The following is a 23,350-nucleotide window of genomic DNA, read 5'->3' on the forward strand; positions in this document are numbered from 1 at the left end:
GCTGCGTTGAATTTTGGAGAGTTGCTATGGATGAGCGAGTGCATAAGCTAGGCCAGTCGATTGCAGGCACATTTGGGGAGGACACTGTCTATTGTTTGGTGACATTTGGAAAGTCGCCACGGGAGCATCTGATGTGCGCGCTAGATGACGTGGTGCAGTTATCTTTTCTGGGATAAACGGAGGCCTATGAAGAGATGTAGCCTATCTATGAATGCCAGTCTCTGTCGACCTCGTCATCTTGCAAATCGCTATAGCCATTATTCAAGACGCTCTTAAGGCCATCTACGATGTCAATGTAAACCTCATTCGCCTTTACTTTATAGTGAGCATGCCGACTTAGATGTTCGAAGTTCCCGCAGCTCCTGCAAGCTTCCATGATGGTGCAAAGGTCGCGACTCCTAACCTTAAGCATTTCACCTTTCTCCTCCTCTGAGATCTGGGGCATTTCCTCGTCCTCAGTCCCATCCTTCATCGGAGAAATTCCACCGCTTCGTATGCTCCCATGACTGAACTTCTTCCGGCACTTCTTGCAGTGTTTGCCAATGAAACATACTTTGCGATCTGTCTTCAATCGCTCTGTTCGCAGCTTCACGTCGTTTCGCGTTCCGCACTGATCGAATTTAGGAAGTCTCTGAGAGCGATTCTTGTACTGTGCACTTACCTGGCACTTCCAGTACAGAATTGGAAGATTTCCCATGACCCCTAATCAATGATAGAATGTTGCTGAAGGTTGGGCGTTAGGAACCTGCTGTTCTTCACGGGGCAGCCCTATATCTTAAGACTACGAAGGGACTCTAGCCATAGTGTGCCGAGCCTACGCAGAACCCTTCGGTATCAGGAACATATACCACCAATGAATCTTCAGAGGAATACATCCATGACCGTTGAAGACGGTGGAAGTTTGCCTTAGGCTTGATTGCAGCAATACGTGCATACAAAAAGAATTCGGAACCTTGCTCACCAAAGCTGATAGAGGGCCTCAAGCACGCTGCAGGTGGGGGCGATTGTAGAAGTAAGGACAAGGATCATTGCATGAGTAGTCAGTGCACTGTCTGCCATGGAAATTGGCCATGCCTTCTTCCTCGTTGGAGATGAGGGTGTGCTGAAGCAAGGGTGGAAGGACCATGCAGACCACCGCATTCTAGCCCCGGAAAGCCTGGAGCAACGTCGATCGATTGCGGGCATGTATGCGAGGAGCGTTTCGTTGCGAAGACCTTGGCTGGGTCTTCTATGGCGGCGAGATGAGTACCGTAGATTGGACATCATTTGCCGCCTCTCAGGTAGAAATACAAGGCCTTCCCCAATGTGTTGAATCCAAGAAATCTCGCCTGCTTACTATCTGTCTTCAACAACACGCTCATTTCATGAAAAATCTCACTATGAAGTGGCTAATTCTAAAGAACGCTGCTAATTCCGTTCCCTATGCCATTGGCCGAGTTTTACACTCCAACCCCGAAAACGACGTAAATAGAGGAAACAGGTGTTTCACAATTTCAGCTAAGGATGTGAAGTACTTAGAAGAGGCGAATTTGTTAGATGAGGTGTCTCTCACGGCGTTGAAAAGGCATCCAACTGAGTCTTGTGAGTAGGTCATTATATTTTCCGTAGTTCTCGCCTGACACCTGATCACGAAGACAAACTTCCGCTCGGGGCGCCTCAAGCTCCTGGATCAGGTTATATTCTTTACGACCTGAGAAAGTTTTCCATCGACGATACCCCGCTGAGCTTCTCTTGTGGGACGCTTCTCACAGGTTTCTCCGACGAAGTGACGGACTGGGGTCTCGCTGTCTCCGCAAGTGAAGGAAATGGAGCCCCTTCGACCGGGCCCGCTATGTGTTGGTGTGTGGACGAGTTAGAGAGCGGCCCATAGCTAGTGACATTGCGTCCGAGCAAACGCGCGCATGCTTCGTCTATCCCTTGGTTTGATGACAACAAGCATAAGATCAGGCTCTAGATTGGAGGATCGCCGCGGCCAATATGACACCAACGGTCAGGGGCTGGCGCCTCGCAGTCATGCGTATTGGCCAGGCCTTCGTGTTAGAGATCAGGACCACAAACCAAATCAAGGAAGGGTGAAAAGACCATGCAGACCAGCCCATTCTTGGCCCAAGGTTGACGTGGATTTTCTATGATGCGACTCATACCCTTGCCACACTTCCACCAGGGGCATCCTGCAGGAGGGCAACCTGAAAGGAGTGGGTGACACGGGTTGACAAGACTTAGCACCTATATGGCTCTGTTGTACGCCCGCTGCTCACCTCGGAGGCAAGCCTTCCCGTCAGGTCAAATATTGCCAGCTCACTCCTGCGGGCAGGCAGCTCAGGGCGAGCGTCATTTAAGGCTCCAATACCTGTCTATGGGAGGAGCCGCGGCCAATATGTTGCAGATGGTCGGAGATCGGCGCCTCATACTAATGGACATTGGCCAGGCCTTGTGTCTCATTGCAGCATAGGGGCTTGCTGAAGCAAGGGTGGGAGAACCATGCAGGCCAGCGCGTTCTTAGCTCTTTCGGTGCGATTTCTCTCTGAACGAATCTGCGTGATTTGCTAACCGACATAGGGTTGATCAAGGCAAAGTTTGCGGGGGCCTGTCGTGTTTCTAGGCTTGATCGTAGCGATCCATGCATGATAGCAAAACGGAGAAGTATATGGAAAATTGCTCGGGGGAGTTTCAGAAACATTTGCCTTACAGGCGAACCATGGCGTCCCATGCTGCAGCTCAATGCCATTAGCGCAGCACCTTTTATATGCGAAATACCCCCATCATACGTCCCAGGGCACCAAATCTCTCTCTATCCCACTCAATCACAATGACGCCGGACGATATTTTTGACCGTGTTCGATTAGCTTGCTCAATTCTAGCTGCCGTGCTCTCCTTCATGGCACCCTGGAGTACAGAGCATCGCATACGCCCAACGCCGTGCTTCTCCCGGGTATTCTATGCACAAGTTGTCTTGACATGGGGCAACATGATACTGCTCTGGGCACAACCACTTGCCCCCATATTTCCTGCCTATCACGCCACGTGTTTCTCGATCGCAACACTCTTCCAACTGGACGGACTATCGGAAGACTCTGGGCTTATCTGGAATTTCTTCGCTGTGAGTTGGGCCCTTGGCGTTAACCACGAAATGCTGGAAATTGCTATTCAGCTTAGTCCGGGCATCGAACCCGACTCGTGGAGAGTGATCCGAATCACACTGGCAGTTTCAAAGTTTGCGTCGTATCTCTACCTTCTCTACTGCTTCGCCGAGGAGAAAGGAACCAAAACACACCTTCGAAAGCGTCCTCCACAAGCCGACGCTATTCTGCAGATGTGCATAAGTCACTTCAAGGTCTTCAAGCAGTTTATCTGGATAGACAACGATGATGGCATGCGGAGAAGATTTATTATATCTATCGTTCTCAGGCTGTGCCAAAACGCTCTTTGCCTCTGGCTCCCCTTGAGTATCAGTCGCCTTATGAGAGAGCTCAATTACGACAAACCTTACTCCGAAATCCTCCCATACATCATTCAGTGGTCTCTTCTCAGGCTTCTGCAATCGCCCGGCACTGGTCTACCATCACTGGACGAGTGGAACTGGCTCAAGGTGATCTTTCATCGCCAGCAGAAGCTTAAGCAGAAGATCTTCGCTGCAATCATGAACGCCGGCTTCTCGTATCATAGAAAGCAAAGTCGGGCAGCCATCACTACTGCAATTGACAATGCACAAGGCGTCGATCAATCCTTTGACGCCATTTTGAGGAACGCTTTAGATGGCTGCTTTGCGATCTTCATTGCTCTCCCGGTGACGGCCCTGAGGTTTGGAAGTTCTATGCTGATAATTGCTGCTTTTTTCTTGTCAGTCTCTGTCATCATCTTCCGACGTTCAACGACCAAAATGTTCAGAGCTAGAGCAGACGTTGTAGTTCTTCACCAGCGTCAGCGGCAGCAATGCGAGGACGCTATCCAAGGGTGGACTACCTCTGCCCTCTTCGGCCAGACGGGATACCATATCCATGAGAACGACGAGAGGCTGGAAGAATTCCACAAGATAAGCTGGAAGTTCTACGTCTCGTATTTCATTTCGAATGCATTGAACCACACGGCTCTGAACGTTGGATACTGGACCGGGGCAATCATTGTCCTGGGTCTGGTTCAATGTCGTCGGCTAGGAAGCGAAGATTTCTTTGCCCATCAGCAGTACTGGAGTCAACTTATCAGTCCCCTTTCCAATGTTTTGAAAGACGCCAAAGACATTGTTAAGAAGTTCCAGGATGCGACTGAAGCTGCAAGCCTTATGGACATGGCCTCTCATCCAAAGGAAGAAAAGCCGCATCTCCACTTCCAAAGTGGCCTCGTGGAGTTTTGCAATGTCGGTGTCACTTTTGGCAAAAAGGTGGTACTCGAAGACTTCAATCTCGTTGTGCCTGCAGGATCCAAGATCGCTATTGTCGGGCCGTCAGGTGTTGGTAAATCAACAATACTTGCTCTTCTTACGGGTCAAATCGAGCCCGATACTGGCAAGATATTGATAGACGGTCAAGATATTACTCAAGTGAAACATAGCTCGTGCGTCCTTCAATCTTTGTAGCCGAAGAAACATGCTGATTATCTGGGCAGTCTAATGCGAAATATCGGCATCGTCGAGCAAAATTATCACATCTTCAACACGACAGTCATTGACAATGTACGATACGGTAAGCGAGATGCTTCCGAAGAAGAAGTACAAAATGCTTGCAAGAAAGCTTGCATTCACGACGTCATAATGAAGCGTGAGAAAGGCTACGACTCTCCATGTGGTGATGCAGGAAAGTAAGTTGCCCTTGATTCATCTGCCCATTTGTATCGTCAGTTTCTAAACTCCCTAGTGAATTCTCCAATGGAGAGCGCCAACGAATTGCACTCGCCCGACTGTTTCTCATGGAACCAGATATCCTCCTCATAGACGAAGGGACGAGTGCTCTGGATGCGACAACAGAAGGCTCTATCAAGAGAAGCTTGTCGAGGGAATTCAAAGACAGGACTGTGATAACCGTAGCGTGAGTGACCTTTCTACCGAGATAGCCAGAGGCTAATTCTCTCAGACACCGGTTGTCATCTATCAAAGCATACGAAATCATCGTTATCGGCGAGAAAGGAGTCCACGTTGAGAGTGGAAGTCATGATGTGCTCTTGGATTTAAAGGGGAACTACTGGCGATACTGGCAGGAGCATCTCGGAGAGGACGTTGCGTGAAATGACTAAGAAACATGGGACGCTGGAGACGTGTTCTTCTAGGGGGTATTTACAATGAAATGAGAACATCGCTTCCCCTTTTGAAAGGCTATGTAACTCCTAGTCCGAGATACCATCCTCGAGATAGGGGCTCAAACCAAGCCTCCACGGACCCATGTTAGCTCATGTGGTATTTTTACATGGGTGAGAAGGCTGCCTGGCTTAAAAGGGTACTGTAATTCCCGTGAATGGGTATTTAAGACCCCTCTTGTCCCATGAACAACCATAGTAGGCCACAGTCACGGAGTGTTCATCTGTATCCCAGACACCAGGACAGCTCGATCTTTGACCACAACATTACGTTACGCTACAATGTCTCCAGGGCAAGTTTGATTACCCCTTCGTGGGACAATTGCTTACCTTGGCTCAAGACAAGACTCGCAAGGCCCGACGCCCAACACCAGAAGGATTTGCTTAGCATCTAGGCTTCGCCATGAGTCGCAAGATGAGCCGGGAGAACATAACGCTTCTCAGCCGGGGTTTTCTCAATCCCCGAACTGTGAGGAGCACCGCAATGAGGATGGCAGAAGCTCGCCATCTGCCCCTCAGATGATCTCTCGAAACCGAGACATGAACTCTCTCAGTCAGCCGGCAATCCGAGCGCGTGCGAGATATCCTATTGGATTCCCGCCGATTGGCGATATCCCAAAGTTAGTGCTTAGCGCCTTTCAGTCGAGCAGTGATTAATGAACGTTCAGTTACGGTCCGCTCGCAGCAGAGGATTGGCCTTCCTTCAGCTCAACTCTTTTGCCTGACTACAGGCCCGTCATTAGCGAAACTAGCCACATCACGTCGCAGATGCATCGGTGGAATGATATTCTCGCACCTTTTTTGGGGGCGAATGCATGGTACCAGCTACTATCAACCCCCTTGAACCCCCCTTGTCCTGAGATAGCTCACTATATTGTCTTCTATTCTTTTTGCGGAGAAAAACTAGTTTACAACGGGTTGATAGAGAAAAACTGTGTCGCGCTCGGAAAGGAGGGCTTCTTCACAGAGCTTCTTCGTCAACTTATGGAACCCCATATCCCTGACGAGATGGGATACGATATGGAATGGTCCCAGCCTTTCCACATTACCTCCACAAAATGGATTGTGTAAGTCGTTTGGTGTCTATGGGTGGAGAATGCTGACTAAGAATCACAAGCCGAGTCTATCACATCGGATGCTTCGAGTCGGTTCCCGGCAACCCCTTCAAAAAAAGATGGTCTGCCCTCCAGATGGCTGATGATTCGAAAAGAATCAGAGCCAGGATCCAAGCGACTCCGTACGGCGACATACAACCTGTTCCTTCGCGATGAGTTGTTGGCGTGGAGACTCAAACGATACGTCCCACCAGACAGGAGTTATCGGCGGAGATAGTGTATTGGTGGTGTATTGGCAATTAGGAATACTTACTATGATCAGTTTTCATCTTACTTGAATTTTAACCGCACACAAATGTTCTAGTGGCGAGGTTGTTGTGCTGGATCTAATTCATTTTTCGTCTTTTTTCCAACTATGCCACGCATCTTTACGCACGGGCCACAAGGTCCTTTAGGACCTTGTGGCCCGTGCACATTTAAACTGTGTCCCCTGCTCCCTGACAAGCATCGCAAAGACACGGGCTTGCCGTCCATTTACTTCCGTAAGAGACCGTGATCTGCTCGCCATCGGTAATATCTCGGGCGGCCCTAACTGCTGTTACATAGCGGCCGCTTGCTCGTAACTGCTCAAATTTTGCAGAAGGCCGGCAGGAATGGTTAAGCAGCCTAAAAATGTTGCTGACCTCGACGCAGCGGATTTGACAGACGACCGGCTCATCAGGAAGATCCGGCCTCACAAACTCCAGCGTATGGCTGTCATCAAAAGTGTCCACAGGAGCAATCTCTCCAGCAAGAATTCCAATGACATCGCCTGACCGATACGCCACTTGCCCATACTGGTTTGCCGTAGCCTGCAGACCTCGCCCCAGTGCCCCATAGTCTTTTATGCGCGGCATAGGTCGTGAGCCGTTGCGGGAGGATAGCTCCTCCAGACACTTGCATTCGGCTTCCTCGCAAAACTCACATAACTTGCTGTCGAGATCGAGAATAGAAGTGGGATCAGCAGGCCACGGTGCATGCTCAGGCCATCCTGCAGGACGCGGCCACGTGGGATATCTGCCCGGTTCAAAGACGTTCTCTGCAACTTGTGGAATGGGACGAAGGAGTAACAGCATGTCCTCTTCCGGTATGCTGCACAAAGGCTTGCTGCGCATTTCCCAGACAAACTCGACGTCATGAGAGACGCCGTCTATTGACTGCATCAACGCTGCCGCCGCTGTGCATAATGATGCGATGTAGTCATTGCTCAGAAGTCGATGCAGAACATCCACGTCATTTTCTTGTAGTGACATCCACGCGTCCAAGAATACGCCGAACGGATTCCTGCTGTCCAGGAAAATAAAACACAGAAGCTCCTTGCGTTCACGGCAAAGTCGCATCCACTTGTTGCCTTGGTTTACGTGTTTCGACAGGACATCCCTGGGGCAATGCGACTTTTTGGCAATAGCGTCGAGAAACGAACTATCCGCCCTGAGGCGCCCTTGCTTGGACTGCTCGATGTCGCAGGCAAGATAGTACTGGTCGAGACGGACCATGAGCCTCTCGAGATTCGATCTCCGCTGGGACCTGCCGAGTGCAGTGAGACGTTGTGTGATGCGGACTTGCAGATCGCCTTCGAAATATAGTCTGGTGCGGTCGTTCTTGGGATCCCGTCTACTGCGGACAAGGTCGCAGAATTGCTGAATCGCCGGGCGGCTGCCGATGGCCATGGCGAGTTTCAAGACTTCGGGGCTCGGTGGGTTTCTGTGGTCGATACGAGGAATGTGGCAGAGTTTGTCGATCTTCAGGACCTGCCTGATGATCTCGTCCAGCTCTGGATGAGGCCGGGAAGTTTTCGGTTTCTTAGCTGGCTGCAAATCCTGTGGCCGCGCCGCCGGTCGTCTCGCGAGTTTTATCCTCTCTGCGATGCTGACATGCTCTGTCTCCACGCCTGGCACGGGGTCCAAGGGAGGCGGCGAGACAACGCGGAAGTCCGGGCGTTGCAGAGGGTATAGCCCACATTGCTTACAAACGGCGAGGTCTGGCGGCATGACGCGGTCTCCGGGCAGCGAGAAATTGATCGCCGTGGCAAAGCACGAAGAGAAGTTGACGACGGCATGATATTGCCCGGGGCGGATGATGACCATGTCGCCGGGCCCGGCGCAGTGTACGACGAAGTCAATACCTTCCTTGCGAAGCCTTGACGGACCGATGAAGAGTGACAGATGGCGTACGAATTGCGCGCATCGGTTCGCCTTCCAGTGTCGGCGGACGAAGGCTTCGAACTTCGCCCTGTGGTGTTCTGCGACGACGAGCCACAGCTTCCAGCCGAAGCTGACATAGTTGCATGACCAGAGAAGAGCGTCATCATCGTGCCAGCCGGTGCCGGAATACTTGGCGCCGATGTACACGTAGGGCGAGTTCCCGCCGGCAATGGCTTCCATGGACGCAAGAGCGTCGCCTGGGTGGAGGAACGATTCGATGCTGGACGTCAGCGGCGGCCCGGCATAATACGGTATGGACCCCTTGGGGGGGTCGTTGGCGATGTCGTCGAGAAAAGCTGTGATCTCGTCCTCCGGCGGCTTCTCTGGCATCTGAGAGAAGTCCGGGAGGACAAATTTGGTCGACGGCGAGAGCTTCAGAAACGCGTAACCGGACCCATTGGAACCTTTGGTGTACACGTTTCCCAGATGCTCGCGATCCTTAGGCCGCCCGATGCTGGACTCCAAAGTGGCCCAGTCAACCTCGGGCAGATTTGCGATCCGGACCTTGCCCGTGAAGTCTTCCTTGCTGACCATCTTGGCGATGTTCGGCACCAAATTGACACCCATTTCCTCAGTCGTCAAGCTGAACTTGGGCCTGGTCGTAATCGGTGCAGGCTCAGGCGGGGCCGGGTCGGTCGGCGACTCGCCCTGCGCTTCGAGGAGCGACTCTGCATGCTGCAAAGCCCACTCCACGTCGGAGCCCAGATCGGAAAGTGGCGATGGTGCCGCGGAGTCCAGGCCAACCGCCGAGGGTGGCTCCAGGTCTGTGCGGGGTCCACCGGCGTCCGGAGGTGGACTGGGGACGGTCTCCTGGTGGGTGGGCACATCGACCACTCGCGGCGAGGGCGCCGGAAGGTCCACGGGTGGGTCCGAGTGTTCGTCCGCCCCGACAGATGGCGGCGGGGAAGAGAGCGCTGAGCTCGGCGACGCGGCATCAGCAGGTAAAGGCTCTTGGCTAGGCTGCTCGGATGTTCGCGAAATCTCTTTCTGTATTTTCTGTAGTTCAGCATAAAGTCCGGTGAGAAGGTCTTTCAGCTCATCGAGAGCCGACGTTGGCTTGGTGGTCTGGCGGGGATTGTTGCGTCGGGTTCTCCTTCCTGCGTGCGGAGTGGACAGCTGGAGCGTGGAGACAATCCTGGTGACATGCTGGAGCTTCATCTCCAGATCGCGGAGCTTGGACGCAATATCCATCGTACCGGTTCGGTTCGTCTGAACAGCGCGACCGCTGCCCTCTGTTTCCCTCCCGTGCACGGGCAGAGGTAGGTACTAAATACCCAGTCTACCCCTGCACGGCGCACTGTCCCTGAGGGTGTTGGCTCTGAATGTTCGCTGCATGCGCCCTGGTCGACGAGCAGCTGGGGACACCCTCACCCTTGCGCTCGCGTTAACATGGATGCGCCGGGCGCGAACCTGTGGGGACCTGACCAGGGTTTGTTGGACCACGGATCACGACCCGCTCTGACCACCGAGTTGGGGTTAGCTTCAGCGCATGCTTATTGGCGCTGCCCACACGCAACTCGAACCAAAGGCAAAGGAGCATCGAGTCTGTTGTCCTCCATGAAGTCGGCATCGGAGGCATTTGGCAAGCTGTCTCCTTTGCCAATGGCCATGAAGGGGCAGACGAGGGTCTCAGCCAATCACTGACATTGGCGTGTTGGTCCAGAAACGGCCCGGCCAGTTGTGACATGACGGCCATTTCGGGGTTTCTTCTAATAATAACTCAAAAGCGCTATATAACGGCCAAAGAAGCTCATAGACTCACCTCTTCTTCATCATACAAACACAAAATGTCTATTGAACAGTCTAAACCTTTGGCGCTTCCACCTGCCCCCTCCGTAGAATCGGAGGATGAGTCGGGCAATTCCACCCCTCGGGCTAAAAAGCCTCTGGCACTCCCGGAACCAGCCAATCAAACGATTGCTGTGTCCACCGACCACGCCCTTTACAACATAGAAGCGTCTTCAACGCAGCCAAAGGCCCAAATCGTTACCTCAAGCCATGTAGAGGTCCCCGCTGCTCCGCCGACGGCGACTTCCAGAGACCAGTACCTGCCTCCCGAGGAAGAACCAGATGAGCCTGAGCCCCAAGTCAAGCCCAGTCGGCCGGCCATCACGGTTGAGTTCACAGATCCATCCATCAGGAAAGTTCTGGATGCAGAGGCTGCGAATTTCGTCAACTTCCTGAAGAAGCGCCTTGCCGATATGAAAGGCGAGGACCATAGAGCCAAGAAGGATGTAATGGCAAACAACTATAAGCTTAACTTTGTGCGTGAATTGGCTACGAAAGTCAAGAAATCCGAGGCCGTATCCGAGCTGGATGACCGCGCCACGAATATTGACATGTTGATTATGAACAAAAAAGAGGACCTCTTCGACGTCATCTTCAATGCTGCCGTGAATCGCCTCACAGAGGAAGAGACTTCTAGAGCCAGCGCGCCCCAGCTCAACGACCGAAACCGACGAGCTGCCGTCACGAGGATGCTGCCGCTAATAAACAACAACGCCACTTACTACGACATTCTCGAGATTCCCAGCACCGCCAGCGACGATCAGATCAAGACTGCCTTAAAAAAGATGGCGAAGCTTGTGCATACGGACAAAAACGAAGACAAAATGGCGAAACTCTGTATGCAAAGTAAGTACAATCAACGTACAGCGGTGAGGCACATTCTGACAATGCATCTGCAGAAGTAAACGACGCGAAGTCTACGCTTACAGACCCACGAAAGAAAGCAGAATATGACCGCCAGCTGAGGGGAACTAGCCAACAGAGCAAGATTCCAACTGCCACCGTCGAGGTCAACGAAGAGTTTGATGACAGCGCCTTCGGCAGAAACGGGGATGATGACCCGAGTTCTGATGAAGATTTCGACGACGACGACGGCGTGATACCGGAAAAAGACCAAGAAATTGAGGCAATTCACAGCAAATACGCGAAAGGTATTATGGCGTACCTTTTCAACGGGACCAACTCCAAAATCGATATCAAGAAAATGAACGGAAAGATCAAGAAGGCCAATGAAAACAAAGGACGGAGGGGGGAACTTTACCAGATGAGCGAGGGTATCGCGACCCTCATGAGAGACGATTTGAACTCTCTCCAAACCAAAATGAAACCGGAAGACGCCAAAGTGAAGGCAGAAGGCGTTAAAACTACCTTCCGTCGACAATGCTTGAATGAATACAACCAATGGCCCAAGGCATGGGCAGATGCTTTCGGCAAAGTTGCCGATCAGAGGCTGGTTGCGCTGACTACATACAACCCCAATGAGCCCAAGAACGACGCCAGCAAACGTGAAGGCAAGCAGGGCAACAGAAATAGCAGCCGCGTGAATCAAGACGTCAACATGGAAGATGCTCCTGGTGGTTCTGCATCGAATACCGGGCATGATGCAGGCATGGGACAATCCATGGATGTAGACGAAGAGCACGTCTCTCCCAACAGACCCAACGAAGACTCTGACTACAATGCAGGCCAGGACGGCATGGACCAGGACAACATGGATCAAGACTACATGGACCAGGACGGCATGGACCAGGACAACATGAAACAGGAAATACCACCCCCAAGAGAGACGCAACTGCAGCAGGTAGGCAGAACACCGTTAGGGGACAGAATCCTGGGCTGCTGTGTTCTCGAACGCAAATGTAAAGTTACGGGGCAGAAATCACCTGTAGGGTGGCGATTCGTTGTCGAGGTCCCCGAGGCCAATCCCGTCAAACTGGTCCCGGGCAGCGAGCTCGGGTACGAGGCAACCCGTCTTTATCACGAACTTCCAGAAGAGCAGAAGAACATCATTAACGGCATGGAAGAAGTATACAAAGACGTCAGACCTAACCTTTTCGTTGGCATACGTGGCGTTGCTTTCTACAGGCTAGGAACCAGCGGCATCTGCTACGTTTGGGTCGATAGACAAGACGACCCGAACCCGCAGAAAGCCCACATCCTGTCCCGAACAGCACTTCGAGCCTGGATTGGCCACAAGCTCGCTGATAAAAAGATCGACGACTTCCTCGTCAAAAGAGGAGTGAGGCCAAGCTGGGCGCCGACGTATGGACAGTTGACGTATCCGTCGTATGACCGGAATTATTTGGAGCTTGCGTATCCACGTGCCATCCAATCCCCAAGTCGTCTACTTCGAAGTGGTGATGCTTACAATATGCAGCAGCAAATAGTCGTCGCCATACAAGAGCTAGTGAAGATGTCGATCGAAGATAGAAAGGAGAGACGGGAGGACAGAGCGGAGAACAGGGAGCTCATGGAAAGGCTTCTTATAAAATAGAGCCGGCTCTATAGAATTTTTCGGGTCTTATTGTTATAGTCTCTCGTTTATAGCTCGCTTCAAACACTAGTACTCTTGACCGTTCCCGCTTCAGCTATTGTCATTCACAACATGCCACCACTGACTACAATTCGTCGGCTCCTGCAATCCTCCCTGTTCTTGACTGTCCCTCAGGTCTTCTCGGAGGTCCATCATCCTGTCATGACCTGGAACGGTCAGAACTTGGCCACATGCGGGCGGCCGGGAATTCTCGCACTCGCTCGTCGAAGGACCAGGCAGCTGGTTCAAATGGTTCGCATGATCCCGGGTTGAGTGAGAGTCACATGCAACAATGATTTCTTCGGCAATCAAATCATTTTCTATGACCGGGTCAGCTGATGTAAGTGCTCTCAAAAGGGATCATACCAGTACTCTGCCTCTTCTGACTCTCTCGCGTGCCCTTGTATACGCAATATCCACTGGCCAAGGCAGACAAGAATTCCTCGTTGTTTCGGTCGGCCCTCTCACCATTGCAATTCTCCACTCTAACGCCGAAGGCTTTGATAACGGCTGCGTAATTCGAGGCCGAACCTCTGTGCCAGTGGCTTCGAAGATGAGAGCCTGCTGCAGAGGCAGACCGGTATGGAAAGTGAATCCCATGCTCATCACATTTGAGTATATACCACTGGCCTTTGAAATAGAGAATTCTATGTTTGTACTTGGCTTTTCCGCCTTCGTAGAGCTCTTCAAAATCGATTGAGTTTTGTGTTTTGGGCAAGCAATGGCCGATATCGTTCGTGTGGCCTTGGTCGAACTGATGACTGGCTATTCTCTCCGCCATTTGACGCCGAAGAGAAGCAACTGCGGATTCTGAGAGTTCGATATTTTGCTGTATGGTTGTGACAGTGTTGGCTGGCTCACTGTCTTCGGGATTGTTTTGGATCTCGCTCATCATCATGGCGTCCTGGGTATGCATATATGGTAGAGAACTGGGGGTTCTAGCTGGAACTGAAGCGCTACCAAATATGAAACCGACCTGCATCTCCAGTATTAGCTGAAGCCAGCGAAATTATAGAAGCAGCACTCACTAGATGTTGGTAATCTGGGACAGCATCCAGCGATCGCGACCTCTGAAGTGAATCATGGTAGCTTGCTTCGAGACGCGCGAGCCTTTGGAAAGCATCGGCATTTTCATGTTCCCAAACCTCAAGTAATGCTTCCACCTCCTTTTTTCGATTCTGGTTATCTGCAATTTTGTGCTCAAGCGCAGTTCTCTCAGAATCTAACGTGGCTCGCACTAGATGTTCTCTATCACAAGCGCGCTGTCGAACTGTATCCAAATGTCGACCGAGACATTGGACAGCAGCGGTCAATTCCGAGGGTAGCGACATGTTTGACTTGCACTGAGTAAGCTGGTGCTTGGGTGAATCAGGCGCAATCGCGCGATAATAGATCTGGGAAGATGTCGAAAGCTTCGAAAACGGCGGCTAGGAGCTAAACGCTACGTTATGTCACTAACCAGCAGTTGGTCAAGTAAACGCCCGCCGACGGCCTTCGGGATTTCTTTTTTGAACTGACATCCACGTCTGATTGGCCGCTATTTTCTATCGGGCAAGCGTCACATTTCGATGTCCGCAGAAAGCCAACGGGATGATGCTAAGGCCGAAGCCCGAGGTTGCGCTGGTCCAGACAGTCGTCGGTTAGATGAGAAGCCGAGCAGGTCGGCTTGCGCAAATAGTAGCTTTCGCGAAAGCTATCAACTGGGCGCATTGCTCACCTGCTGTCACCTTCCAGCCGTGTGTCTCTGCGCCCGGTGGGGCGAGTTACCAGACTTTCGGGACGAGCCGCTCGATTTGATTGATCTTCGAAGGGAGCTTAAGCTTCCACCTTGCATGGTGTAGGTGCCCCAAAGCAAGGATGCAAGCTGAGCACCAACACAGCTGACCATTCTCCCAGATGAGCCTTGCAATCTTCGGACATAGTTGTATTGACCAGGTTTAATCCGAAGGGGGATTTTAGCTTTCGTCTTGCATATAGGAAATGTCTCAAGCAGGGATGTTAGTTGAGCACCAACACAACTGACCATTTTCTCATCTAAGCCTTGCAATCGCCGGACATAGATGTATTAATGAGGTTAGCATGTAGCGGTTTAAATGCCTCAGCCAACGCCACCTTGTGAGTGATGGCGTCGGAAGAGCAGAGGATTGGCCAATCTCCGAAACAAAGACGGCCCACTGGGGGAACTTCCCCGCGCCGCCCCTCCTTGGTCCGTGTGTGAAGTCAGTCACTGTTACATTATGGCAAGCTGGGAGCTGGAGACGTCATTCGAAATCATGAACCTTTCGGCCCTAATCTGAATTGTATCCCCGTCTACACATGCTCTTGTCAACCCTTCACAGAACTGCTCGAGATGTACCATGCGACAAAAACGTTTAGGGGGACTTCAACTTTTGAGAAAAGGCGGGTGGCGGGATATACGCCTAGCGACCTATGCTTTGTGGCACGAGTCGCAATCCTAGAGGCTGGGCAGCATCTCATTCACTAGCGTTGCATCGACGTTCAAGCTGCATGAACTAGTGCGCACGTGACATTTAGACTAACAACAACGTGTGTACAAAACTTTCTGAATAGACCAGATCACTGTGATCTTTGTCGCTTAGCGACATGCTGAGGATCCCCATTCCCCTCTCTACTCTGACCATGTTCTTCCTCCATCTTGGGCGAAACGCTGAAAAAGTCGGCCTTGGGTAAAGTGACAAGGTCTCGGAAAGGTGGAGTACGGCCTTGGTCGCGAGCATAGAGATCCTTGATAATATCCTCTTGTGTCTTCACCAACTGAGCCTGGTCATCGACCTTGCGTTGGAACTGACGTAGATCCATCTCGCATGCATGAATGCGTTCTCTCTGCCTCTCCAAGAGATCTTTCGCTGCCGAAAGCTCCCGGTGAAGTTCGGCGTTAACAAGATTAGACGACGACTGAAGTTCGTCGTATTTCTTGCCAAGCAGGCAGTACTGGTCATGAAGACCCAAATGCTTCGAGGTTGTCGACGAAAGCTCCTCTTGCAACCGAGACATGGTCTGCTCCAGGCCGGAGCGGGCTTCTCGTTCTCGACTCAGATCTTGGAATCGTGTGTTCCGGTCAGCGCGACAGATGTTGATGATCTGGCCCATGTTCCACAACTGATAATCCAGCTGGTCGGAGAAGCTTCGCTGATGAACAACATGTCCGGGTATGGTGGGCTAGTGCTGTCAGCCAAGAACTTTAATGATATCTGTGTACTTACGATAACCTCCCGCACAGGTGCCGTCTGCACGCTGAGTTGAGGCAATGGCCGAGGGGCTATTTCGGTTTGCTCAACGACAGCGTTTGAGCGCTTTCTGCTGGTCTTGGTCTGCTTCATGTTGACGTTTTGTGCTTGTGAAAGAGGTTGATTTGATTGATGTAAAGATAGTGGTTGGTTTGACTGGGTTGATACCAGTGTGTTACTTGAAGGGATTCTTTCGTATTTAAGTAGAGACTGTCTATGAACCTTTGATTGCCTCTGCTTGCGAGCTTCCAATAACTCATGGAACTTCCGAAGTTCACCTTCCGATAAGGCCAACAGGGTTTACTTCCTGTTGTAATGCGCCACTCACACTGTTATTTCCAGCGGTTCCAATCTCGGCGCAGTATCTATTTTGGTTCTATCTGTTCATGGTTGCCGGCCCTTCCTCAACAGACACGATGTCGAGTGGCACAGCACGCCGGAAGCTATTCATCCGAAGCAGTACCTCGTCCCGTTCAGCCAATGCCTTGTGTAGCGCCGCCTGTGTGGAACTCAAATCCTCCATCAGCTTGCTTTGTGCCTGGACCACTCTTCTGTATTGTGTACCATGCATCTGAATGGTAGAACTGAAGGCTTCGTAAAACGGCGTATCTCCGAAGCATGCTTCGAATGCATCATGGAAGACTTTCCACTTTTGCTACCAAAAGTCAGCTTTACCAAAGTTTTGACTACGAAAGACTTACATCAAAATCGTCAAGAAGGGTGTAATGGATAGCTGGTGTACTGGCCTGTACAGCAACTGGGATCGTGCGAGAAGCACCTGCGGTACTGGAGTCTCCTTGCTCAAGGGCTTCAGTCCCCTCCAAGCTAAAAATAAGTCTTCTGTGGCCGAGAGGCTTTGGCGCTTGCATGGGCTGGTTGGGATCGTCGTTACTTGCGGTCAGGGCGGTCCTCTTGCGACTGCGTCGCAAGCGGCGGCTATCAGTTGGTTGATTCTGTGGATCCATTGCTTTGGCGATTGCAAGGCGCGGCACTTTTATTCTGCTCTGACTGAAGAAGAGGGGCTTATATATACGGAAAGTTGTTTCCGTCCGCCAGGCCACTGTGACTTTCCAGGGACCCCAGCATTGGAAGTCAGGAAGATCATCACCCAGTCTGTCTGAGAACGGCCCCTGCAATCAAAGGTATCATATCAAGTGCTTCTCAGCTGATGTACTGTACAGGAAGACATCTCCCGAGGCCTCCAAGTGTAGGAAGGGCAAGGGAAGGGCGATAGCGGAGCTGCTTGCCCCATCTTCCGCGCGCGGCGTCCTGTGTCCCCAGAGAGTTACAGACGCCTCGGTGACAGGCGACCAGCATCCCCACATGGGATGTATCAAGAGTTACTCCCTGATATAGTGTGCAGCTTAAGGCCCGAGACAGGGCACTGAGTTTGACACTGGGTATAAATAATCATGCTTGACCCACGCAGCAAGGAAAGCTGTCAGGCTCACGCCCGCACGACATTCAGGTATCAAATCCTTCCTCTCGGTTCCACACTCTTCTTTAATCTCTGCTATCCACGGCCAAAATGGGATCTCTTGGAGACGTCGAAGCAACCCGTGATGAGTTAAACCAGAGCCCTCCCCTCCCGTCGCTAAAGTTGAACGATGGCAATTTCATCCCAATGGTATGTGATCGTCCTTGATCTAAGAGGCTCTTAGTGACATCTAAGCTCAGCTCGCTTATGGAATGGGGACCGCGAACTTCAAGACGAGCAGCGAGCCAATCGACCATGTGATCGTCGAAGCCGCGAAGAACGCTATCCAGGCAGGATTTCGACATTTGGACGGCGCCGAGGGTATAGTCGCGCTCGCATTTGATTCGTGCCCAGCTAATATATTCTTAGTCTACGGGAACGAGATCGAGATGGGTTTAGCAATCAAAACCTCTGGAGTTCCTAGAGAAGAGCTCTATGTGGCAACCAAGCTTTGGGATATGACCAATCCGAAGGCATCGTTTGAGTTGTCTCTGCGCAGGCTCGGTCTCGAGTTTGTCGACTTGTATCTGATCCATGCTCCTTTCAACGCACGATCAGATGTAGAGCTCCAATGTGCCTGGGCTCACATGGAAGAACTGAAGCTGTCTGGTCGCGTCAGATCGATTGGTGTTTCGAACTTCAAGCTTTCACACTTGCGAGCTATTTTGAAGACCGCGACAGTCCCTCCTGCAATCAACCAGATTGAATATCATCCCTACATCCAGGATGACCATCTCCTGCGGTTTCACAAGCAGCACAACATTGCCATTGCTGCCTATGGCTGCTTACTTCCGTTGACTCGGGAGGCCGACGATTCCGTGGTTAGTGTCTGGCAAGACCTTGCACAAAAGCACGAGGTGACCATCTCCGACGTTGGACTTCGATGGTCAGTTGAGCAGGGACTCATAACAATTACAACAACATCCAAGCCAAAGCGTATGAAGATCATTCTCCGCAACGTTCCGGGTCTTCAACTCACCAAAGATGATATGACCAAGATAGCGAAGGCAGGCGAAGGACATCGCCAGAGAGGCTTTTGGGTAGACAATTTTGGTGAGCTTGAGGAGCCAAAGGAGGCAACCATTTGAGGACACCACTGGCAAGAACGCATTGCCCGAAAATCATGTCTACGTCTGTCCCTACCTGATAGCTGAGGAGCTCTGTCTGTCGCTACCGCAGAATAGTTGGATTAATTGATTTGCTACATTATCCGTACTGCTACATCATCTCACATAAAATTATGTCTTGCACTTGCAGTGTTCCGCCGGTGACATCTCCCCTGGCCACTCTCGTGTATAAGTACTTTGACCTTAGATCGGCGATTACTTGAACCAATAAGGTGTTGCATCCAAGCGCATCCTCAAGCGCATCCAATGACAGGGGCTAGCCAACCCCCTTCCTTCCCTCTCGCACGGACTAAACATGATGTAGGACCACCGTTTGTCCGACAGGGCTGAGCATGGCAACCCCACCACCCTCTGATGGGACTATTGAAACCTTACCAGACTGTCGGGTCTGAAGCACAGCATAAGACTCTTCCTGTGTGACAGCTGCCCCACCTGCCCCACAAGCAGCTTTGGCAGAAAGTGCTACGATAACACAGGAGCACTCCACCAAATACCAGGCTCAGAGCTATCAATCATTTCGAAAGACGACCGCGCGTCTCTGACCCATTTCGACAAGGTTCCCTAAGTCTGTGGCCTACATCCGCGTACCCCGATTTATCTGGCCCCACACATCTCAAGCCCAGCCCCCCTGAAGAAGTTTGAAGGCTGTTGGTGACGATTGCGCGAGTGCCGGTCTTGTCCATTATTTCTTGTTGGCGCTAATTCAGCTCTCCTTAAGATACTTGAGTCATTTCCTGGCGTTAACGGAGGTGGAATATCCGAGATGCTGATAAATCAAGTTCATGATCTGATCATAATGACGAAACGTGAGAGTCAGTCCGCGGCAATGTTCCGTTGCGTTTGTGGTGGTGGTATGCAACAGTGAAGATGTTACCAAAATAGCCATTGAGAAGCTGCAAGGTCAACTGGGCTTCATGCTACTGTCGGTCGAGCGCGAACCAAAATAGGCGAGGCGAACACGGTTGGAGTGCTACATAAGAAGGGTAAAAAATGACGGGAACTGCAGTCACCATCAGGAACAGCCGCTGAACTGTGTCGCACATCTCTTTCCACCAAGCCTGCTGATAGACATTCCATTGGGTTACGCAATGCTGCCATTCCAGAATCTTCGATTGTCCGTCTCGTTTCTGTCGTCAATCATGGCGCCACGGCAGCTTGACCGGTCTACCGCCCATCACCAAGCCCAGCAGGACCCTACATCCGCTGGAGCGATTGCCAGGCCCTCGTTGAGTCCTCACGATGGGGATCTTGACACGCTTCTCTGTCATCTCAATCAACGTGGCATCCATGCCCAAAAAACCCATGGGCGCTGCCCACCAGAGGCCGCCATGCACGATCGAGCAGCTGAGATCCCCTCACTCGTCGTTTCTCCCCTTAGCGAATGGGGCGTTTGTGAAACCCTAAAACTATTCAACAACCTCAAGCTCCATGGCCGGATTCCAATCTCTGTCAAGAGTGGCGGCCACGGGTACCACAACGGTGCCGCTTGTGCCGGGGTCATGCTTAACCTGGGGCGGATGACGGAGAAGCGTGTCATGGATGATATGCTTTTTGTCGGACCTGGTTGCCTGTTGGGCCCGCTCGCCTTGACCCTGGCACGACACCGCAAAGCGGTGCCCCACGGCGATTGCTTCGGGGTTGGCGCAGGGGGTCATTTCACCACGGCAGGTTGGGATCTCCTCCTGGCCAGGCGATATGGACTTGGATGTCAGTCCGTTGTTGGGGGGCGGCTGGTTCTCTGGGATGGTTCAGTCGTTGAGGTCAACGATTGCAGCCATCCAGACTTGCTGTACGCTATGCGTGGCGGGGCAGCGGCAGAGGCAGGTGTGGTGACCGAGATCAAATTGCGGTTGATCGATGAACCAGCCCGCGCTACCTGGCGGTTTGCCCACATCAGCGAGGAGCAGCTGCGCCTCTGCGTAGCTAACAACGCTTTTGCTAGAGCTGCGACGCTCCCAAACGACGTTTCCATCTCGTTCCGTTTCTTCTTCGAGACAGACCATCCGCAGCCCGTATGCTCCTTCAACATTGTCAGCCTCCTGAGTGCGAGCGACACAATCCTCGTCCTCAGCCAGTATCTTGGGTCGGAGGTCGCGTCGATTGTGCACGATCTATCCGACTGGAACGAGAAAACCCTCCTAGATCTGAGACTGGTACCGGCTTCAGAGTTCATTGCGAAGAACCCTGGGGCCCTTGAGGAGATGTGCCCTGTCCAATTGCAGGACAGACCGCTCACGTACTGGAAGGAGTTGACCTCTCGGCGTGAGATGGCCAGATCGTACTTCACTTCTATTTCCCAGTGGGTGGTGCCAGACTGCGATGTTTTACTCTTGGGACTGTACGATGCATTGAAGTCGGCTCAGACATTGCCAGGACGAGAACGAATGTACGCGCTTGTGATACACGGGGGCGGTCGCATGTTGGAGCTGCAGGAAGCCTGCGCCATGCCGTTAGGGTCTACTCTAGCGAGGTTCGAGCTGCACTGGGATACGCCCGAGGAAGCCCAATGGTGTCGAGCTTTCACGGAAGGCATCTCGAAAGTATTGGAAGCGAAGGCAGATCCTGAGCACCAACGGCCGTACCGCGGTGACATTTGGCTGAATGAGCAGGGAGTTGACGCTGAGCTGGGCAAGATCCTGAATCAGTATGACAAACGACTGTTGTAGATGAGATTGGCACTGCTTTATTAACAGAGGTTGCCGTGGGACGATGATGTGTGTATCTACAGGAACCAAAAGAATTTGTCAAGAACCTGTACCGCATGCATCTTGAGGTGTTCATTGCTTACGGTGCCAATGTCCCTAGGTAGGCCGGAGAACTCAACATATGAAGTCCGCAGGTACAGGAAGTCAGCAGGTGGATACGGGAGGTCAGCATCCGGGTAGGGAGGTCAGCATGTGGGGACAGCGTAATCAGAGCACTGAACGAGCAGAAATCAAGGCAATCAATATCTTACTGTAGCATACGGCATGCTCGCTAGCAGCGGATCAAGGCGGATGAGCCGACAGAAGCACTCCACAACGCCCTTTTTGAAAAAGCCACAGCACCCCCTACAGCAAGCAGGCAAATTGCTCCTTCCGTCGTTCCTGTCCACTCACCAGCAACATCTGATGATCTGTCGAGCACCACCTATCCTCTGAGCCTATTCAACACAAGTCTTATTCAAGTCATGCAGTCGCCTAATGATTTCGACAAATCGTCGGTTGAAACATTCTGTGAAATTCTTTACCATGCCATCGTAGTGGCTGATCTGACAAAACCGTCGGCCTATTCTGCTCTCGAAAACCTCATCAAAGGATACTGGGCGGGGAGGTTGGAAGAAAGATCCCGCAGATATAACCCCGCGAGCCCAGCTGGTAGACCGCCGCCAGCGACCGTGGCGCCGAGCGTGGGGTCTTCCGGCGGGCCTCCTCCACGGTCTGTTGTTGGACTGCGATCGGCGCCAGGCCAAAACCAGGCGACATCTCAAGCTACCAGTGTCATATCTGCAGACATCGGCGCCATTGTCCTCGAGATGAGAAGAAACGACCAGCAGCTTCACGCGATGATGACCGGACTAGGCGAAAGTCTGAACAGGCTCCATCATCGATTATCGGACCGAGATGCGGTCTCCGGGTACGAATCGCGTCTTCGGTCGGTTGAAACACGGACAGCTCGCCTGTGGGGTCGTCACTATCTCAAAACACGGAAGTCAAAGCAGCGCAGGCGCCAGCAAAGCTCTTGAGAGATATTTCAGATTCACTCGGAGTGATCGGAAAGGCATTGGCGCTCATCCGGTGGCCAGAGAGAGAGAAGCTAAATGGGGCGGAGGGCAATCTGGGTGATAGCCATGTTCTACCCATAATCCAAGAGCCGTTCCGCTATTTCAATTGTACCAGATGTATACGTGATTGCATACTGATCGCTGGCTGCTTAAGGCTAGCTGAGCGATCAGTCAAGAGAATCCTTGAGAATCGTTTCCGAAGAAACACAGCATTACAGGGTATTTCATGACCTCATGAACGGCGGCGAACTCCGCAGCGTCTCAGAGGGCTGCTGGGACACTGAATCGCTCTCGTTCTCCAAGCCCCTTCGGAGAAAATGATGAGCGTTTACACAGGGATGTAGGCGAGCTAGGTGTCCGGCGCCCAGCGGGGCCTACCAGTCAGCCACACCCGGGCTCGTTCTTATTTGGTCAAGTCTATCTAGCGCCAGCGTTGGCGCTAACATTTCTTAGCAGAGAGTGCCCCTTGCACCGCGCGCTATCGCGTGCTGCCACTGGGGCCCCCAGCATAGCACCCCTGTTGACAAAAGCCGCGGTATCCTGGCTCCGGCCCACACTTTCCTCATCCCCGGGATCCAAAACTTTGTTGGCGATCATGGCGCAGGTGCGATATCTGCGTATTAGGTGATTGGCAAAGCTTGGTCAACCAACGGCCATAATGCTACAACGGAGAAACATTATGAATAATGCTGATAAATCAATCACAAATCAGGCCAGAGTTCGGTCAAACGATCACGCAAACGAGATCACACCCTCCCACTGCCTTCACTCCATTTCTGACGCTCAGCCACATTGGGGTGGAAAAGCACAGGAGTCGACATTTGAGCAAC

The 23,350-nt window shown here is 52.0% G+C and overlaps 6 protein-coding genes across 6 annotated transcripts; 4 read left to right on the forward strand and 2 right to left on the reverse strand.

The window, feature by feature from the left end:
• Positions 1-1,379: 1,379 nt before the first annotated feature.
• CGCA056_v006240 (uncharacterized protein) lies at positions 1,380-1,870 on the forward strand (the record flags this gene model as incomplete). The annotated part of the gene is made up of 2 exons (XM_037321491.1): positions 1,380-1,581; positions 1,635-1,870. The coding sequence occupies 2 exons, from the start codon at positions 1,380-1,382 to the stop codon at positions 1,868-1,870; spliced, it is 438 nt and encodes a 145-aa protein (XP_037180302.1).
• A 939-nt stretch (positions 1,871-2,809) lies between these two features.
• Positions 2,810-5,217, forward strand: CGCA056_v006241 (ATP-binding cassette sub-family B member 6; the record flags this gene model as incomplete). Its single annotated transcript, XM_037321492.1, has 4 exons — positions 2,810-4,551; positions 4,603-4,794; positions 4,851-5,021; positions 5,067-5,217. The coding sequence occupies 4 exons, from the start codon at positions 2,810-2,812 to the stop codon at positions 5,215-5,217; spliced, it is 2,256 nt and encodes a 751-aa protein (XP_037178969.1).
• A 1,600-nt stretch (positions 5,218-6,817) lies between these two features.
• RPH1-1 (DNA damage-responsive transcriptional repressor RPH1) lies at positions 6,818-9,775 on the reverse strand (the record flags this gene model as incomplete). The annotated part of the gene is made up of 1 exon (XM_037321493.1): positions 6,818-9,775. One exon carries the CDS (start codon positions 9,773-9,775, stop codon positions 6,818-6,820), a length of 2,958 nt encoding a protein of 985 aa, XP_037178968.1.
• A 596-nt stretch (positions 9,776-10,371) lies between these two features.
• Positions 10,372-12,866, forward strand: MG002 (DnaJ-like protein; the record flags this gene model as incomplete). Its single annotated transcript, XM_037321494.1, has 2 exons — positions 10,372-11,218; positions 11,272-12,866. The coding sequence occupies 2 exons, from the start codon at positions 10,372-10,374 to the stop codon at positions 12,864-12,866; spliced, it is 2,442 nt and encodes an 813-aa protein (XP_037178967.1).
• Positions 12,867-13,236: 370 nt separating this feature from the next.
• On the reverse strand, positions 13,237-14,236 carry CGCA056_v006244 (uncharacterized protein; the record flags this gene model as incomplete). The annotated part of the gene is made up of 3 exons (XM_037321495.1): positions 13,237-13,715; positions 13,767-13,881; positions 13,934-14,236. The coding sequence occupies 3 exons, from the start codon at positions 14,234-14,236 to the stop codon at positions 13,237-13,239; spliced, it is 897 nt and encodes a 298-aa protein (XP_037180301.1).
• Positions 14,237-17,681: 3,445 nt separating this feature from the next.
• On the forward strand, positions 17,682-18,718 carry CGCA056_v006245 (NAD/NADP-dependent indole-3-acetaldehyde reductase; the record flags this gene model as incomplete). Its single annotated transcript, XM_037321496.1, has 3 exons — positions 17,682-17,780; positions 17,831-17,951; positions 18,000-18,718. The coding sequence occupies 3 exons, from the start codon at positions 17,682-17,684 to the stop codon at positions 18,716-18,718; spliced, it is 939 nt and encodes a 312-aa protein (XP_037178966.1).
• Positions 18,719-23,350: the final 4,632 nt, after the last annotated feature.

Source organism: Colletotrichum aenigma (assembly GCF_013390185.1).
Source record: "Colletotrichum aenigma strain Cg56 chromosome Unknown KSG_Cg56_contig04, whole genome shotgun sequence".
Taxonomy (NCBI): Eukaryota; Fungi; Ascomycota; class Sordariomycetes; order Glomerellales; family Glomerellaceae; genus Colletotrichum; species Colletotrichum aenigma.